Source organism: Semicossyphus pulcher, unplaced genomic scaffold (assembly GCF_022749685.1).
Source record: "Semicossyphus pulcher isolate SPU_LCO1_2020_fin unplaced genomic scaffold, fSemPul1.0.p SCAF_20, whole genome shotgun sequence".
NCBI classification, from domain to species: Eukaryota; Metazoa; Chordata; class Actinopteri; order Labriformes; family Labridae; genus Semicossyphus; species Semicossyphus pulcher.
In genome coordinates this window covers 15,601,144-15,621,406 of record NW_027211694.1, presented here as the reverse complement: position 1 = coordinate 15,621,406, position 20,263 = coordinate 15,601,144, and the positions used below count along the sequence as shown (strand labels likewise).

General features: G+C 44.2%; 1 protein-coding gene across 2 annotated transcripts in view; it reads right to left on the bottom strand.

The window, feature by feature from the left end:
* The window catches only part of grm8a (glutamate receptor, metabotropic 8a), a 258,297-nt gene that overhangs the window by 145,846 nt on the left and 92,188 nt on the right, over positions 1–20,263 (bottom strand). Inside the window, exon 4 of one of the 2 annotated variants that reach the window (XM_069670739.1) lies at positions 9,549–9,765. In XM_069670739.1, coding sequence (XP_069526840.1) covers positions 9,549–9,765 — 217 coding nt within the window. Of the gene's footprint in view, positions 1–9,548; positions 9,766–20,263 lie in introns of those variants that run through there. The other variant, XM_069670740.1, reaches the window with a different exon arrangement.

Here is a 20,263-nt window from a genome sequence, read left to right as displayed (position 1 = left end):
AAATGCAGGAATGGCTGGACCTCTGAAACGTCCAGTGAACGGGCCGTCCCTAAGTCAGATTTATTCATATAAACACATGCGCTTACTCGGTTACAGGGGCTATATAAGCACAGGTGCAGGCATCACATCATTGTCATCCACAGAAGTTGCAGTGGGTTCAACTTCTAGTGTGGGGGGGGATTAAGAAAGCCTTCACTATCTACATGATTATTCTTCTCATTGGTGTGCAATGGTAGTCGTGTTGCCTTCAATGGCTCGTTACTTGTAATGTTGCTTTACCCTTACACACAAGGTCATGTATGGCCCGTCTGAGGGACGTTGTTGGCAAAAACTAAGAAATGACTCGTGCCATTTTAAGGAACGGGGGTTTGTGCTTTGAATCAGGCAAAATATAAGTAACAATAAATACAATTTTATTGATTGTCAAATGTGATCATTGGTTATATTTAGGATAAACAAGGTTATTGCTGTCCTCCATGGGCCCCAAGAAAGCTGTCCACCTCCATTATGGACAGCACTGGATGCACTAATCAAAAAGTTTCTCCAGTTTATTCTACAAAAACTGCCTTTTGTTCAAAAAGTGATTTTCTTTTGAGGAATTAGGAACAGCCATTCAACAGATTAACCTGTCTGTAGCGGTTTGTAGTTCAAACAAGATGTACCTGAAGCAAAACTGGCCAAAGTATTACATATGTGAATGCTTTGATCCATAACAGGTTTTAATAGGATTGTCGATAAGTCTTGAAAAGAGAACTAGACTAGACTAGAAGGTTGTACTTTGACCTTTAGGAAAAGGGTCCAAAACATAACTGTGCCAACTGACCGGAGTTTAGGAAATGTGATTGATTAAAGTCCTTCACTTCAATTCTATGTATTGCCTCCACTTTGTTTCAACAATTGTTCTGCTTTGGATGGAAGTCTCAATGCTGTTGTTGTGAGTGGTTATGCTACATTAGTGTGTTGTCAATACAGCACTTTAAGGGATTAAATAAGGCGTATGTGCAGTAGGAACCAAAGTAGTGCATGTGATGCAGGTGAAGAGTCTGACTAAATAACAGTAATGGTGCAACAGTAACAAGGTTACGCCAAATCCCGAATGTCTTGCAGGCATCTTCCTAGCTTACCATATGTTTGGCTCCTTGTGCATGAGAAGTATTTTGCAGCTTTTCACATGAATTTCAATTTCATGGAGCGATGCCTTCCGTTCAAATAGGGATTAAGAAGTGGACATTTATGAATTATTACCAACCAATAGCTCTAATTGGTTTCATTTGATGGTGAGAAATGTTGAAAGACACAACAACCTTCCTCGAGGCTCAATGGATCCACCAGTCAACAGCGTGACACTGTTCTGAGTTTGTATAGTTTTCCATGTTCATTCATGTGTTCCTTTTTCATTTGTCGAGTATAAATATGGAGTCTTGTTCCCTCTGTGTTTATGCATCAACGTACAATGCTCTGGATGTGATCTTAAGAGGCTGACAACATCAAAGTTAAATTCTACTTTGATCGCCGACTGTAAATCTAATTTCCTACAAACGCCGCTTCCAGCTTAAAGACACTAAGCTATGCTAAGCCTTTTCCAAAAATCAGTCAAGTGACGGTTTGTATTATAGTGAAACTGTTTTTTAACTGATGCAATGAAAGAGGATTGCATTTAAATGAGGAGGTTTAATTTGAGCCGCGGTGACGTGAATGCGCTGCAGTTAGCTCGGAGCTCTCACGGCACCTCAGAGTCAAACAAGTGGAGGTTTCTTTTGTTTGCAAACGTTGCATCTCGTCATTTATTTTAACCGTGACCTCAGAGCCTTTCTGCTGACGGAGATGAGAAATTGGAGGGTGCAAAAAAAGATGAGGAAGGAAAGAGTAAGTTACTGGAGCAGAACGGAGAAGAGGCTTGAAAGTGCTTTTAAGTTGCACAAGCAGATTCCTTCTCCCTGAAAACACACTACCCCTCGCCTAAACACACATATATATAAACAAACGTACATCCATAAAAATCACGGCAAAAAAAAGCACATACACATTGCCATCATAAGCTGAACAAACACACCCACAAACTCCAGGACATGCACACAAACACAGGCAAACACACACCTGTGTGTACCAACTGGTGCAGTAATATTGCTGAAATTACTTTTGGGGCTTAGCAGCAACTGGCTGAGCTTTTTCTCTCCTCGATCTCTGGGTGGATTCGGAGAGGCCAAATCGGGACGGAAAATAGGGGGCACACACACACACACACATCATATTTCTCCTCTCTTACGCCGCCATAAGGGAATATGAGGAGTTCTCACCTCTGTCAGGAGAATCACTGGACCTGAAATGGACATGATACATCTAATTGATAGCACAGAGAAGCTTTTTAAAATGGGCAACATCACAGAAAAGCATACAGCGTCCTGTCTCTGAGATCTTTTCTCGCCAATCGCTGATATGATCCTGCTCAAACAAGACAAATTAATGTTTCTCGCAACACGGCCTTGAAATCTGCTTTGTAGTGTACCGCACGTCAGCGAAAGTGCTTTGTGGGAGGCAAATCTAATTATTCCTTCTATTCCCCACCACTACTAATCACAGAGATGTGGCTGGAAATACCGAGGTGGTTTTAAAGGTTGAAAAAGCATCAGTGGCAGAGAGAGTTTTCTGGAAATCAGAAGGTAATTTTCTGTTAGGCTTTTTATTAAGCCGGCAGGGGGAAATAGCTAAAAAAAAATGGCCATTTCAGCTGGATTGGGTGAAATTCGCAGAGCTGCTCAGGTAATAATTACCATCTCTAGATGTCCTCTGGCAATACTAATGCCGTCCGCAGAGGGCTGTTAGCTCCTAATAGATATTGTCAATCCCACCCAGGTGAGAGATTGGCGACATAAGGCTAACATCAACCGGATCATAATAGAATCTGGAGGCTCGGAAACATGTTAATGACCTCTTTGAGATCGTTTGTATTTGGGAGGAAAAATCACACAAACCATTTCCAGGAAGGAGGCGAAAGCAAATACTGCAGTCGGTGCTCTCACCTTGGACGAAGCGCATAAATAAAGAAGGACGAGGCGACCACAAAGCGACAGAATAAACAAGCAGCTGAGACTTCGGGGCCCCTTTCACGGAGACAACAAAAGGCAGCATTGAGATGAAACCCAAGGCTGGTGTTATTAGTTACAAATGGATGGGCTGTGTGTGTGTGCGCGGGGTCGACGAGCATCAGTCTTACGTCGCGAGGGGAGTGTAATCAAGGACAAGAAACAGGGCTGAATTGACCCGAGGGAGGCGTATCGTCAACTTGAACATTTATCTGCGTTTTTGTGAGGCTGTGTGATCTTTGTGTTCAATATAAGCACCGTGATACATACCAGAACACATACAACATGTAAAGAAGCGTCTTATTGAATTATAACCTTATTATACATCATATTTTAATGTAGTCTAATTGCATTCATTTCCTACGATCATTATATTGTACGAATGGTGTGCAAGTTACTAATTCATTCCCCTCATGAATGCTAATATATAATACACTTCTATAATGCAAGCTAAGTGATTTTACAACACGAGTGTGGTCTTAAAAAAACACTGCACGCACGCCTATACATACTGTGTGAAATATGCATCACAATGCATTTCAATTACAGTATGATTCCTTCACAACATAAGCCAGCAGCACGGCTTAGATAACGACAAGGGGCGACTCCATTGTGGAGGGCAGGAGCGGACTGAAAGCGGACTGGAGAGGCAAAGCGAGGCAAAAAAAGGGGGCAGATTAGTTTAGAGCCAGAGAACTAATTAAATGAAACTGGAGATAAACGTTTAATTATTTTCTCGCAGCCGCTCATTTTCTTTTCTTCAGTACTGCCTTCCAGGGCTTGAGCCAGTGTCAGGCACGGGGGGGTGGGGGGTGGTGAATTCATCCACACCCAGCCTCTCAGTCCCCCTCTCACGCGCCCTCACCTCCTCGGTGTGGCTGAATGTAGGTGCGGTAGGTTTAATCCTGGATGGATTCCACAGGGGGGGGGGGGTGAGGAAGGGTACTGGAAGGAGAAGCGGCCGTGACTCGGTTTAAAAGATCCTCTTGTCTTTGGGAAGTACACTGCCACGTCTTGTTTTGTGGAATAGAGATCCATATTTACCAAACGCAGCTCGAGACGGGAGGCTGCTGTTAGGAATATTATCGGTGTGTTATCAGTATCTGCAGATTATGGCTTGAAAAACCCTAACCCTTTTTCTGCCGATATTTTCCGACGATAAAACAACGCTTTAATTCTGCCTAAATGCTTGATGAGTCCCTAAAATGGCTTGATGTAATCCCACAACATTAACTGGGCACAAGTGTGCGCTGCACTGCCTGCGCAAAGTTTTCAACAATATACAAGACTAAAAAGTCACAGAAACTTGAGTCAATGAATAGAAGTTAAACAACTTTCACAACTCTTAACTTGCTAACAGTTAGCTCACATTCTCGTCATTTTAACGGACTTAACAACATCAAACACGCCGAAAAAATACACTCGCAGCCAAAGCCGACACTAACAGAGAGTAACATAAACATCAGTGCAAAACTAACTTACGTATTCACGGACGCACACACGATAAAAAGAGTCCTGCAATCACTGACGTCTCCGTAGTAGGTGCAGTAAACAAGTCCGGGCATGTCTCCCTCACTGCTGTGTTTCGGGGGGATGCTGCATTCAGGTGCGCTCAGAACCGTGAGTGATCAGACACGTGACCTTTTGTACAATGCCTCTTACATCAGGCGTGAAGAAGAGGGCAAGATGTCTGCGTTATGGCAGTTTTTGGCCACTACAATAAGAGTAGGCATGATATTAATTCCACTACAGGGGAGTCTTGATGTTCTCTACAATTAGGTGGCAAAAAACATGTGCCTAATGTATCGGTATCAAAATCAGCAGTGGACAAAAAGGGTTGGAAAATATCAGTAGCAAAAAATCCAATATCGTGCATCCTTAGCTGCAGTCTCAGGTGGAGGATGGAGCATCTAATAGCTGGTCTTAAATTGCTGGCTACCATAAATATAAATTGAAAACAATTCAAGAATCAATGAGTGATCATAATCCATATTCCACTGCTACCAACAGACCTGCGTGACCTCTGAAATCCCTCCCTGACCAAACCCCCCCCCAAATTGACCTTTGCATTACCTGTTCATTAACCTTTGATCGGCGTCCTACGTCAGCTTATTGTGTACAAAAGCAACAACGCTGCATTATGCACACAGTTTGCGAACACTTACTAATGATGAGTAAACACGCTGGGCTCGTGCTCACTGAGCCGCGTCCGTTACCAGTTCTGCATGGCTGCAGAGCCACGGCTCGGGGTGACAACACACGCTTTTTCAAAGCGGTGGTGATGAATACATTTCAGGACGGAGGCACGGCTGAGCATTCTGCAGAAATGTTGCACTGCTGGATAAATGCAGGATAATGAGCGTCTGGAAGCGGATCCCACTTAAAAATAACACTCCAACGATGGATGTATTCAGTACATGCGGAAGTAGGTGGAAGTAAACAATCCACAGCAGACCTGCTCACCCTTCTGCGATGATAACCTGCTCACGATACATTCTCCCTTACATATAGAGCAGCAACAATTTGGTGTCTTCTTCTGGCTTTACATCCACTCATTGTCTTAACCTCACAAATCTAAAGTTACTTCCAGCCGTCCCCAAAGCAGCCACGCTTTTAAAACAAAGAGATCTCGCTGACTGCTGCTTGGACTTGGCTGAAAAATTAGCTGTGCAGAATTTTCTACATTTACTCCTCCTGGGAGCGGAGCGGCGTGGCAGCTGCGGAGCAGCAAAAAAAAGTAGGGCATAGTCTGTCTCAGAGAAGTTAATATTCTCAGAGTGTTTTAGAAGAAAAGGTACGAGAAAGGCATGACTGGGCTGAATTAAACAGGCCCTCTAACTAGCGTTAGCAACGTAGCACGCTCACTTTGTAACCCCTGATTTTAAAGGCGCCTCCTCTGAAACTTTCTGTTGATTTATGTGCATGCATTTAGATACTCGTGCATGCACGCACACATACTCAACAATGATCAGTGAGCAATTACGCACCAATTAATATGGATGTTTGGTATCAGTATGCAGAGTGCCTCGTAAGCTGCAATCATTACACTGGGATCGCAAAATAATCGCCGAGAAACTCCCAGTGGTTCCATATTTGTGTGTGAGAGAGAGAGAGGAAGAGTGTGTCTAAGGGTGTGCATGTGTGTTACAATGCATGTGGAGTCTAGTGTATATATCTGTGTGTGTATGTGTGTGTGCTTGCGGAGGCAAGGAGTGCAGCGCATCTATATTAGGACCTCTATCATTATTCTGTGGCTGTTCCCACTTCCTTGTTCCATTCTTCTGCTCCTCTCTGTCTCTCCCCGTCTATTCCTCCAGCTCCACAGCTTGATTCACAACTTTCGTACACACACACTGAACTCTACTACTTTGGTCACTTTCTCCTCTCCCCTCCTCAGCCCCCTCCGTCACCCTCCGTCCCCGCCTTCATCTTCTTCTGTTGAGCCGCAGAGTAAACAACTGACTGACTGCTGTCGCAGCATGTCGTCCGGCCGTACACACACAAACACTGCAGAGGGCAAGAGAGCGCACTATCTGCTGACTTCCTGAACACGGATACACACATTGCTGAGGACTAGCCTTTACTGTTGCACACACACACACACACACACACACACACTGATCTGACGTCACAGCAAACTATCTATGTGCTGACGGCCGCGGCGTACAGCCCAGGGCGAGCCGGCTCCAAACACGCATACAGGCAGAGATGGACGGATAGACAGCAGCGCAGACGTACACAGAGCTGTCATCTCTACATCAGCACACAAAGCAGCCGAGGGAACGACCGGAGTAAAGGAATCGACACGGACGATAAAAATAGAAGCATCTCGACTGATACTCCCTCAAACGGATTCTTCTTTACGTGCCTTTAGTCGTGGCAGTCTGTAAATATTTGTCAACTTCCAACGTGATGTGTTTTCAATAAAACATTTGAGACATAAGCAGGGAAACCAACAGCATTTTGATCTGTCAACATCACTTGGAGGATTTCATAAACTGATTTGAGGCGGCGTTCACCCAAACTTGATGCTCTGAGGACCGGAGGGACCGTGCTTTTAAGTATCACATCAAAGCAGACAAGTGATCCCGCTCTCTGTGTTCCTCTTCCCGTCTGCTGCTCTGTCACTCTCATTTACTCGGCTGCAATTCATCTCTCCTGCTACAAGCTAATGAAGGAGTGTACTCTGTGTTTTACCAAAGACACTGGTCTATTATCCGCTAGAAGTAATTCCCAGCTAAATAGATTTCTCAATGGCCATTTCAGCTGAAACAATGGGTCTTTGATTTTACACATAAAATAATAAGCGCAGGTTTCGCAATTCTAACCAACCAGCGTTAATGTTGTTGCTAGCAGATTTTAGCAAGTGTAGCTGGCTAGCATGAGCAAAATAACGCTAACTCAGTGAGTTGGTTAAAAACGTCTTAAATATGAACAGCATGGCTCATGGACTGGACTTGCGCAGCGTTTTTCTAGTGTTCCGACGACTCACTTTTTTACACTACGTCACATTCACCCTTTCACACTCAGTGCTAAGCTCCAATCAAAATCAACGAAAGTTTATACCCGATGGCTATGCCACCGGGAGCAATTTGAGGTTCAGTGTTTTGCCCAAGGACACTTCGACATGTGACTGTAGCAGTCAGGGATCGAACCACCAACCTTCCGTTTGAAATACGGCCGACTGCACCAATGAGCCACAGCCACAATGCTAGAAGACCCATCCTTAAGATGTCTCATGCTACATAAACTGTGTTATCACACAATGATATGAGAATGTTTTTTAATCACAGTATGTTTAGTACAAATGTGATGATTTTTTTTTTATTTCATTCATTTTTTGGGGGGTATAATCACCATTTTTTTATTAGAGAAAAATAGAATTTGTTTTTCTTTTCCTACTTTTTGATCATTTGTTTCCGTTTTACAGGAAAAATAATTTTGAGGGTAAACACTTATCCAGCTGCATCTTTGCATCCACATAGTGGATATGTTGGCCCTAGGTTATTTTTCTGTTTTTAAAGTAATAATCTATGGCCCACTGATGAAAGCCTTTGGGTTTGCAGTATTACAGACTGGGTGTCTGTGGTGGTGGTTTGTATGATGTAAGAAATCACAAGCGGCGCCCAGTTAGTGACGCGTTTTCCATCACCCAGCAGTGGTTGGTCTGCCAGAGAGGGTAGGCGGAGCTAAGCGGCTGCTTTTCCACTCTCTGCAAGTGTTGCGAGTTAACAGTAATCTACTATGGCTGAACAAACAAAGAAAAGATCGATGACTACAGATACAACTTCAACAATAAGTGAAAATCCAAAGAAAAAGAAACAAATTGGACGCTCAGATGAAGCAAACAGTCTGAAAGGAAAGCGACCGTCAGCGAGGAAAATCAAAAGTTGCAACCGGAGCCAACCGTGGACGTCACACATGCAACACTGTCTGGATATCTGAGAAGCGTGTTGTATTACTGTTCATCGCCATAGGTGCCTCCAAAGAGAACAAAGCTGAGATCTCAGAGATTACCACTTTAATGACATGTCTTTTGCTCATGGAAATAACACTTGGTTACTTATGTCTGTAGTGAGCTGCATGGTGTGCTAAAATAAGCAGCCTGAGTTAGAGCACAGAAACACTCATAATTGTCAAAACTCTCTAACTCTTTTTAAACGTAGATGATCGCTCTCCCTGCAGCCCCATGAACACCTCTCCATCATTGTCAGAAATACTTAGATGACTAGGGTTAGGGTTGCAAGGCTATGATTGGACCCCTCTGTCACCATCAATAAACACTTAAATAGCTAATACCCTTGAGTTGGATTGTGTTCAATTCATTCACTAAAGCTCCAGTGGAAACTATCCAAGGTGCACTGAAGTGGGCCAATCACAAGTAAACGTTCCCAGAAGCACAACACTCGCCTTGGTGCTTATGCAAAGAGCTTGCACCATTGTTAAAATCTACATACATATAAAGCCAAAAAAGAAAGTTAAAATGACCGCTGAACTTGTCCGTCAAATGCTCGCCGTGATAACCCTCCGTCTCCGCTCGCTCGCCACAGTCTGCAATCTACAGCCTGCAATTTACCAGAAGAGTGAATTCTCTCAGCAGTTCCCCACCCCCCGAGAGATTTAAACAACAGGTTTTCCGCTCTGTTCCTGCTATATTCTCCTCAAATGACAGGCCACAGCCACGGATCATGTATCATGCCCCCAAAGTGCACTATGAACATGGTATGATAGGTATTATACCCTAATGGCTAGAAAGAAGAGGGAACAGTTTTTCTTGGGGTTTCAGGCCTCGAATCAGCTCTGACTAATCAATTTAAATCATAACCTGCGCTGGAGTGAGAGAGAGCCAAATAGTCTGAGAATTGTGACACACCACAGGGAGAAAAGTTTACGTCAATGAGGTCTCAATATGGAAACACCAAAGCATGTATCGTCGGCGTAACGCGGCAAGGGCAGAGCTCCTACCAGTTTCTCTGGAGATCTGGACGAAGGCCTCCACGCCGCTCTCTCCGTAGTTCCCCTCCGAGGCCAGCGTGGACACGTAGTTCCACTCCATCGCCGTGACGATGTCCATCATGGCCTGGGCCTGGTAGGAGTCCGGCGGCACCACGCGGGAGAAGAAGTCGTAGCGGGTGTTGTCGCTCAGTTCCGGGGCGGTGGAGGCGTAGCTGACCTGGGGGATCTGGGCGAGAAAACAGAAGACAGAGCGATTGATTGGCGTGATGAATCATTTTCTCTACCCTGTAGCAAAAAAAAATCCTTTAAGTTATTAAAAAGGCGAGTCAGGCAGTGATTTTTTAGATGTATTTGGCATCTTCATGCATTTTTACTGGGATGTGTCCATGTAGAAACTAGTTATAAATGCTTCCCACTCCCTGTGATTTGGCTGTGATTAATAATTCTCTGGGATGTGAGGAGGCGCTGTCATCGCAGATGTTAAAATTCAGCTGCAGCGCCGTACATTTAGTCGGCTCAGAGTTGTGTAAGAAGCAAACGCGCGATATAAGATTGAACAGGTGTCGAAGACGGGAGCAAAAGTGGTAAATAATTGGGAATCAGAATGTGGACGGGTTTTTTTTCCCGCACTAGTGTCAAGAGAAGAAGACAGATACAAAAGAGAAAGCAGGAGCCGGCAGGAGGACAGACAGACAAAAAGCACAACAGGGAGATAGCAGGATGGAGCGACAGAGGTTGACAGAATGACAGGACACACACACACACACGCACAGGTAATGCTAGTGATAGGTGGCGTAGCAGGCGGAGGGTGTTAGATGGCTGACGGGCAGATTGATTTTTCCCCTGACAGAAGGGGACGGCAAGGGAAGACCCTGTACTTGCCACACACACACACACACACAGATGTTGCACAGACGTCTCATTGGCATTCATTGGAAGTCCGACTTAACTGCCAATCTGAGCCAGAGCAGAAGGTGTGTCAGCTGTCTGTCTCTAACACACATGTACACGCTAGTATAAATGTGTACAACTGCTGAACACAGCAAAACTCGTCGTTACTGCAAGAGATTTAAGGCGTACTGTGTGTGTGTGTGTGTGGGTGCATGTGTTTCAGTGTGACTGGAATGCTTGTAAAGCCCATCACTCACTGTCTAAGCTCCCTTTGAGCATCATCTGACGCCCCTGCCACCCTGCATCTACACTTGTCTTTGCCATTTTAAAAAGGTCAGGGATCTATCCTGAGATCTCTGCAGTGGTGGTGGTGAGAGTCTGCAGCAGGTAGGTGGAAAATAACCCACAGACACTATTTCTATTACTTTCTACTTCCTTGTTTAAGTATTTTAAACAACTTGTATTTGTTGTCACACAGCGCGGGATGATGGGGCACAGAGCTCCGCAGGTAGCCGCGGCGCTACTCTGGGCTTGCCGTTTTTGGAAATTACACTCTGTGACAACAATTATCTTAAAATTAAAAAACATCAAAGAAGCTAGAGGGAAACACATTCAATATAAAATAGTACACAGATATCACTGGACCCCAACTAGACTTCAAAAGATGGGAATTCTCGATGACAATCTGGTGTAAGGTTTTGGAGATACTGGGAGGTTGGCTTGGGACCACACTGCCCATACATCCACAGCTTTGTCTCCTTGGTGACAAGACAACGGACACATTCAGTGCTATAAAAGTTGGGCGACATACAGCTGCAAGGTGTCCCACTGCAAAGGAATGGACTGATGACAAGATCTCATGATATGAACGTATGTTAGGAAGAGTTGCCAGGGGGGAGGGCAACAGAGATATGGGGTCAATTCTGGCTACATGTCAAATTTAAGTTACAATAGAATGTGAATGTCATCATAACTCCATCTCAGTTGTCGGTTAACTTGGCCGACTTTTAAGCCATTTGTTCCGGACCATCACCGCGCCTCTCCGTCTTCATCCCTCTGGCACCGTGAGTGACAGCTGGCCTCTGTCATGAGGGTTACGCTCGCTTTACACATAGGTAGCGCCGGCTACTGTTGTGCACTTGTCTTGGCCTTTAAGGTCTAGACCCCGAATATAAGACAATCCCACTTTTTCAAATGTATGTCAAGTCTTATATTCAGACCAATACGGGATATCAATTTCCTTCGTCTGGCAAAGAGTACTGACAACCTCCGTGACAGCGTTCAATGAACACAGCGACGTGGATGCCGAGTCATTTGTTTCGTTGGATCTAAATCTGGACAAAAACTCTTTTGTTGTTCTGTGTTGTTTGTTTAACAGCGTCTCTTTTCTCTCTGTGAACTTTGTAGGAGTTCACAATTGGGACTCTTGTTATTGGTCCAATCAGCCTGGGGAATACAAGTTTCATAAACCTAACATTGTGGATGTATAATTCATAGAGGATGGAGACAAACAAATAAATAGGAAGAGTTAGAAAGAACTGAACGCCGGGCCAGAGGAGGGAAGCAATTGTTGGGACAGCGCCGCATATGTGCCTATGTTAGTGCGTGATGATGATGCGTCTGTGTGTGCTGGCGTGTGCATTTTAATAGGGGAATATCCATTTCAAAGAGAAATGTTGCATGCCTGCAGGAATATGAGATATTTGTCTGTTTACAACAGCAATGAGAGAGTAACCCTGTGACCTGGGCAAAGCTGCGTCTTTTGATCTTTTGTTATTTCGCTCTACAGCCGGGAAACTGAGACATATGCGCACACAAACACACACTCGAGTACGCCGCACAGTCATCGCCTTGTCATATTCCCCGAGTCATTACTGAGAAAGAGGAGGAAAAGCAGAGAGAAGCCAATACAGCAAGGGAGAGAGAGAGATGCATAGAGATTCAGTGACATCTAATATTGTCTGCTGCAGGCTCAGACCCAATACTGTCTCTAACAACCACACCAGTGCTTTCTAAAGATGGAGACTTCTGTAGTCACACAGCTGTAGATCCCCCCAGACGCACGTGTCGGCACAGAAACCTGCTTTACCCTGAGCACGCCTCATGTCATGTGACCTTCTGAGCGTCTTAAATCATTCATGTGCCGCGAGTCAGACTGACTTCCAGCCTCTTTCAAAGCGAGTGGCGTTGGAGTTGTGGTTCAAGGCGGGAAATTAACGGCTTGAATCCCCCACATCACTGGGGAAGAAGATTATGCCTCCAATCCCCCCTAATTCCATTTGCTCTAATGAATATGTGTGTGTGTGTGAACGTGTGAGGCGGGGATATGCAAAAGTGTATGATAAAAAGGGAAAGTGTTAGTGTCTGCTGTTGAATGTGCTCTTTCAATTAGCACTAGGAGCACACACTTTGCTGTCACACACACCTGTCAATAAGTATTGTTGTGACAAGGCAATTTGCACGTGTGACTCATCATGCTTTATCTCGAAATAGTCGCTATGAAGATGCTGTTTGTGTGTTTGAAGGACAAATCTCAAACACTGCTTGGAAATTTGGCACATGTTTCATAATCCTGGGGATGGATAATAACCCCTTTAAATAGGGGGTATTATGTTTTTTCACATTTTGAGACATACAGTGTTACAACGTTGGATGTCCAAACTAAACATGTGAAGTTTCAGATCTGTAGGTAAAAGTGTGTTGGTGTAATCCCCTGCTAAAAAAGCACATTTGGTTTCAGACAGACTTCTCCAGAAGCTTCACTTTGTGATGTCACTAAGTGGAGGAACTCCATATTTGGGCCTCTGCCCGAGACACAGCAGAACTTCCTGCCCCTGGCACAGATCAAGGACACGCCCACCCAGCAGCTCAGTCTGCCTCATTCAATCACTCTGCTCAACGACTTTGCTCGTCAAGTTGGTTAAGAATGAGAGAAAGTGTTTCTTTGGCGGTGACGGAAAGACATCAGTGTTTACTTTTCCAAAGGACAAGAGCACCGGACATTCATTTCTACTCGAAAAAGTGACATTTACTTTCTGCCGAAACACTGAGTTCTGCCCCTCGGCAGGCTTCGGAAAGCTGGCCAATCAGAAGAAAGAGGGGTTTCTTAAAGAGACAGAGCTGACTGAGTCGTTTCAGGCAGAAGCTACATGAGGGCCTGCGCAGAGCACCAGTGTGAGAAAAATGATGAGTTTCTTTAACTGTAAATTATGCTAAGCTACTCCACAGGTATCACAGAGTGAAATATCACATTCGAAATTAGCATCATACCCCACCTTTAATGTCCTGATTACCTGTCATTTAGCATGTAACAGTCCTGATCGTCTATCCCTAGCTCTCCATATTAGCAACATTTTTCCGAGGCATGGAAAATTAAATCGGAAGCGATGCCGCGTTCACCCTCCTGCATGGTAGATTCAGGAGGCCTCTGCATCAGCACTTAGTCCCCGCATCTCCCCACTAAACCTCATTAGAAGCCCAAACTCCTCTCTAGAACAAACACAAACTAATCTATCACATGTACTGTGGCTGCCATTAAGCAGCAATTTGTCCAATCCGGCAAAGATATTAAATCTTTGTTCTTTTGCTTAGAGTGGAGAATTGATCACGATGAACACATAGGATAGACTTCCCTCGGCCATAAAATAACAGAGATTAATTCTTAATTGAACTGCGTTCCCCCTCCAAGCCGAGACTATTGAAAAAGCACAGGCTAATATGTTTTCCCTCCATGACAACAATCAATGCTCAGCAGGAGGCTGATGATGTCTCATTTTTCAGAGTGCTGGAGAACATGAAACTTTTTTTAATATTCCTTCTAATAGAAATGTTTCTCCTCCTGAACTTGCCAGGCCGTCAACTCTGTCCCGTCTTCTCCTTAATGGCTTTGGTGATAGTGGGAACCGTTTCACTCCTTTATATAGATCAGCCAAATCCCTCTGAGAGGCTGAACAGATAACAGCCGCATTGAACAGACTAATGATCCAGGAGAGTGGCCTTCTTTGTGTGTTTTGTTTCCTACCGAGGAGCCTAAATGAGGGAATTTACTCTTTGCAGTTCCACTGAAGGAACAGGAAATATAGGAAAGGATATAGGATACAGGAAATATATGGAGGCAAAGTAAGGAATGTTATATAGTCAGCAACCTGCGCTCTGCTTCCGAGTTAAAGAAACCTTTAAACGGCTAAAAGTGACCTTTTTGAAATGCCACTTGGAAAGTCTAAGACATCTGAGGCAGAATAAAGCCTTCGAGTTACACTCTCTTAAGAAGACGTGTGTGTGTTGTAGTCATGTTATCATGCGGAGACCTTAAAAAAGAGAATCTCTGACCTAATCTGACCTTTGACCCACTACTACCCTATCTGAACGCCTGACTATGTGCTAATGCCTCCCTCTACTTGGATGAAAACACAGTTATGAATCTATATAGTGATGTTTAAAAGTGTGTGAAAAACAGTGTATATGTACGTCATGACTTTGTCTGCCTTTATGTGTGTGTAAGAGTGTGTGTGTGTCTGGCGGTAATGGAGCTGTCGCGGGCCTCGAGTCTGAGCATTAGGTTGATAGATGGCAGTGGTCTGAAGCTAATTAACCCCACTGCGTCACACACACACAACTTCACTGTAACACACACCAGCAAACAGTGACAGAGAGACGACTGGATATATGGGACACACACACACAGAGTTACAGGTTAACTGGGGGTAAGATGTACGGTGGCTCGTCAGGGTCAAATTTGGTGAGTAATTTAATTAAAACACACAAAGCTGGATGAGGTTTTGGTGCACGTTTTTATACCTAGACTTTTGTGTGAAGTTACATATTTGTAGCTTTGTCGTACAAAACTTGTCCCAGACTATATTTTCCCAAAATGACCGGGGTCGATGTGTGACAGAGATATCGGAGAGTCGGAAGGCGCACACACTTTAAATTGATCGGGCCGCGCGGCGCCCTAGTTTGGAGTCCGCCTCGAGAGTTGTTTACTCGCTCAAAATTTGACTCAGCCCTCTAACAGCCAGCCGCGGCCTGTGTCTAATGAGGAGAGGGGCTGGCACAGTGGGACCTCGCCGAGTTCATTTAGGAGGATGAAGACTGCCGGGTGTCTCTCGCTCCGTCTCGGCCCGTCGTCACTGTCTGGGTCCATCTGTCTTACTGAATTCTTTCTTTGTTTGGCTCGTTGCCTTTGAGTCTGTCCTGCTTTCTGCTTCCCTTTACTCCCATTTTGCTGCATTCTGGGGCAGTGCAATTACCACAACCAGCAGGTCTGTGAGGTTTAAGGATTTTACTTTGAAAATATTTTTAAAACAACATTCCAACGCCTACCAACGCCATATTCATCAAATAAATCAACAAAAAAAGGCAGCTTTAAAACCCTGAAACATCAGGAAGCACACAGAGACAAAGATGAAGATAAAAGACTCCCTCATTCTATCAAACCTTTCTTTAATTGTAAATAAACAAACGTGATATTCCCATAACTGTCTAGGTTTCACCCCGAGCGCGCCTCGCACATCACAAAAGGTATCATCGCAGGAACGTCGGAGCAGAAAAAGCAGTCTGTACTCTGTTTTTTGACAAGCAAAAGCAAAACACGAAGAGGCGATGAAAGAAAGACGGCGAGCAAAAGTAGGTGAAAGGAAAACACTTCACAGAGACAGAAAAAGAAGGGAGAGAGAAGATGACACAAACATTTAATGGGAGCGATAAGAATGAAGAGGAGGGAAAGAATGAGAGGGGAAGATGAGAGGGATGTGATGAGAGGGGATGTTCGGCGGAGACTAAAGAGGAGGGAGGGGAAAGGGAAACAGAAATGAAAGAGCAGGGGTGAGAGACGAACTAAAGGAGGAGAGAGGGGAAGGATGGATGATTGATCGCAAACAGAAAACGGAAAGAGGAGGCAAAGCAATGCAGATTCCAAGGGAAAAAAAGGCGCAACGTGATAGATCTGACTTAAGACAGAAAGCGAGAGAAATGAGTTAAAGGAGCGTATAGGTCAAGGGAAGAGAGGGATGATGCAGGGAAGATGAAAAACAAAGAGATGACGATCAGGCAGAATGCAAACGAACAGAACAGAGGTAATAAAGATGAGTTTGATGCAGGCAAAAGCAAAGAGAGAGAAATAGAGTAAAGGAAAAGAAAGAAGCAAACCAGATCTACATCAAGTCGTGTCAAGCTAACAAAAATGTCAACCTTCAACAGAACCAGTTGGTTTATTCTCTTTCCAAGTTTGTCTGAGAGTTTAAGTATGCGAGGCGCTGAATGTGGCACTGACTTAATGGCCCAGTGAGCCATTAAGTCTCTGGGGTTTTTCAGCAGCTTCATGCAGATCGAAGTGGAGAAGCTGTTTATCTGGTGGTAATAATTCCTGAAGCCATGGCATCCACTCAGCATGACCGCCTCACTGCTGCTTTGTTTCAGAGAGCGACTGGGACGGCACCAGGGTTCAGCCAGCAAAGTAATAATCTCCAACATTTTCATGTAAATAAATGTCTGTTAAGTCACTATCTATCGCCAAATTAATGACCAGTTAATGACTCGTTTTCCATCACCCAGCAGTGGTTGGTCTGCCAGAGAGGGTAGGCGGAGCTAAGCGTCTGCTTTTCCAGTCTCTGTAAATGTTATGAGTAACAGTAATCTACTATGGCTGAACAAACAAAGAAAAGATCGATGACTACATATACAACTTAAAAAATAAGTGAAAATCCGTGGACGTCACACATGCAACACTGTCGGGATATGTGTGCTCCTGCAATTACAGTTTATCATCATAGGTGCCGCCAAAGAGAACGAGACTGAGATCTTCGAGATAACTTTAATATCATTGTTAGCTTAGCGTTTAGCAGTCTGAACCTCAGTCTCATTCGTTCACATTTAAAAAGGTGTGTTCAAAACTTGACAAAGAGTCGTCCATGCAGACAGCTCTGTGAGCCCTTTGCTAGGCGCTAAGTGCTAACATCAGCATGCTAACATTTTAGTCCTGATAGTTAGCGGTGATACAAAATATCGATACAGCAATATATCATCACCCTGACTCAACTACAATTATTGATAGGCTGTTGGCGCTCTAAACAGATTTCGGTTTGACTCACCGCGCCACTACTTTATGGCTCCTCATGGTGTTGTAATGACATGAGTGAGGGTGACGTTAAAGGAAGTTAATTGGCCGAAGAAGTTAATCAGATATCGTGATGTATCATTACATCACTGTCTTGCAATATATTATCGCAGAATCGCTGTATCGCGATATTAGCGTTATCGTGGGCCACGTGTCGCGTATTGTATAGTATTGTGAATAACCCTGCGATTCCAACCCGCCTGACAATGCTAACATCCTGATTTACTCAGGTTCTATGGTCACCATATTACACGAGTGTTATCATGCTAACATTTGCTAATTAGCACTGAACAGATGACATCCGTTTTGAAGGTATTTGACGACAAACTAAAGTCGTTAAAACTACTACTATTTGAATCTGATTGTGATGTTCAAGTAAAAGCCAATAAAGTGTAATGTGTCCGCCAAATATTGCCTTCTCCTCACTCCTGGTGGTGCTCTAGAAAAAGTCAAGAGGCTCCATCTCCTGGGGATCATGACAAACTTGGGGGAACCCATCGAATACTTCTTGATATTTTCCTTCTGAACCAAAGTGATGCGCTGAATGACTGATAGATGTTGCCTTTCCTGGAGTCACATGAGAGAACGGCTCAATACGCATCAATGTATAAATATGTTTTGGGTTATTTTCAAGTCTCTAAACAGATGGTGGGCGACAAGGGACTGACTGATATATCCTCTCTGCACAAAGGTGGATTGCAAGGCCGTAAGAGAGCAGAGAAATATCACAGGCCGAGTGTAATGCCTCAGGATATAGATGACATGAGGGACAGATGCATTAAGGCAGACAGACTGATGTCATCACTCTATGTAACAAAATAATTATCAATATGAATGAAAGCAGATCTGCTGAGTAGCATTTTTTATGGAAACATTTCCAATAACATATTAAAGTACAGGTAATATTTAGTGTAATGTGGCGTGTGCGGTTAGCTAGCACCTGGTTTTAACTGCGTTATCTGTAAATGAGGGTGACTTAAATGAGGTAAGGAGCATGGCATGTCACGAATAAGCTTAGACAAGATGAAGGCCTGGATTAGGGTCATTAGATTGAACATATTGATTGATTATAGATCTGCTTCAGGACCACTTAACCGTCTAGTTTTTTAAAACCTGGCCTGTAATGTGCTGTCTGCAAGCTACAGCCCCTGCAAGTGGTTTACAAAAAATATTTTGCATGCAGTATTTTTTTCACATTAGTGAGTCAGACATTCTGTCGTCATTGTTACCCAGTGGGGACAAGAACATGGAAAATACAGGACGCAACCCAAAAGTGAACCCGTCATGGCCCTGCAGGTATTACATGCTCGGGATGTCAATGAATTAACCATGGTGACACAGAAAGCGCCGCTCAAGAGCCAGGAGGTAATACCGAACCCACCGCCGAGGTTCAATTTAAATTTGGAGAGGAAGCTTATTAAAGGCCGCACTTGTGTCGACAAGATTTACAATTGTAGTGATGAATCTGCACCTGCTGCTGGGAGAAGGTCAGAGGGATGGGTAGAGGACGAGGCAGGCCGGGAGGTTTGAGGAGGTGCTGGTACAAACAAACAAACACACAGCGGCAACTTTAGTGACATAAGTATGAGCAGACACATGACTGTGTCCATGCACACACACATACTTAAAGGTATAATAAGTAGGATTTTCCTTGAAAATAAAACAGACTTTTACAAATATAATGTAATATTAATCATCCCTTATGGGCCTCTATACATGTGTGTTGGTGAGTGTGTGAGCAGACCCTTCCCTCTGCATCTATTCTGTTGTTTTGCTTTGCACGGGACGTTTTTAGGAGGGGCGCTGTTGTGGTTCTCTGAGCCAATCACAGCGCATAGCTGAGTGTGGGAGTGGTTCACATTAGCAACTGGGCCTCATTCAGACCGGCGATCATGGCGAGAGAGCGATGCAGAGTTGGCCTTCTTTCTGTTGGATAGGTAGGTGCCTCAAACCGTATAGGACAAGCTAACTGGCGATTAGCATGCTAGTGCAAAGGTAATCGCTATTTGCATGCTAGAGCAATGGTAACCTGCGGCTAGCATGCTAGCGCAACAGTAACCGCGGTTAGCATGCTAGCACAAAGGTAACCGTGATGCTGTCGGTGTTAGCTCGGCAGGGTGGGCGTATTCTTGCACGAGAGACTGATTGTGAGCTTCTAGTGATGAAGAGCCCAGGAGGAGGGGCCCAGTTTGAACGTGTTGTTGACAAAATGCAAGGAAAAATCCTACTTATTATACCTTTAAACACACATACACACACCGTCACTGCCAATATCAGAGAGGTGAGTATGGCCAAGGGGCTGGAGGCGAGGGACTTGAGGCTACAGCCTTTAATATATCTCCGTCAATACATTATCACCTCCTCTCTAACCCCATTATGGCGCCGTATCGCAGACCTTGGAACCAACACAACAGCCGTCTGTCCTCGCCTGTCTTTGAATGTCCAGAATACAAATATAGTAATAAAACGCTACGAATTCTGAGGGACACAAATCGCCTACAAGCAGCAGTCTGCGAGCTTTTATCTTGTTCTTACCTTTAATTATCTTTTATAATGAACGCTATTCAGCGTGGACGTTTTTGACAGGTAAATCAGCACTGAATGTTTTTGCTTCGGACACTTTGACAGGAAAAAGGCGGCGACACACTGAGGCTGTCCGAAACCGTTTTTTAACGACTCTTTTGAAACAGCCAAAACTGACAATTACAGGCGGTAACTT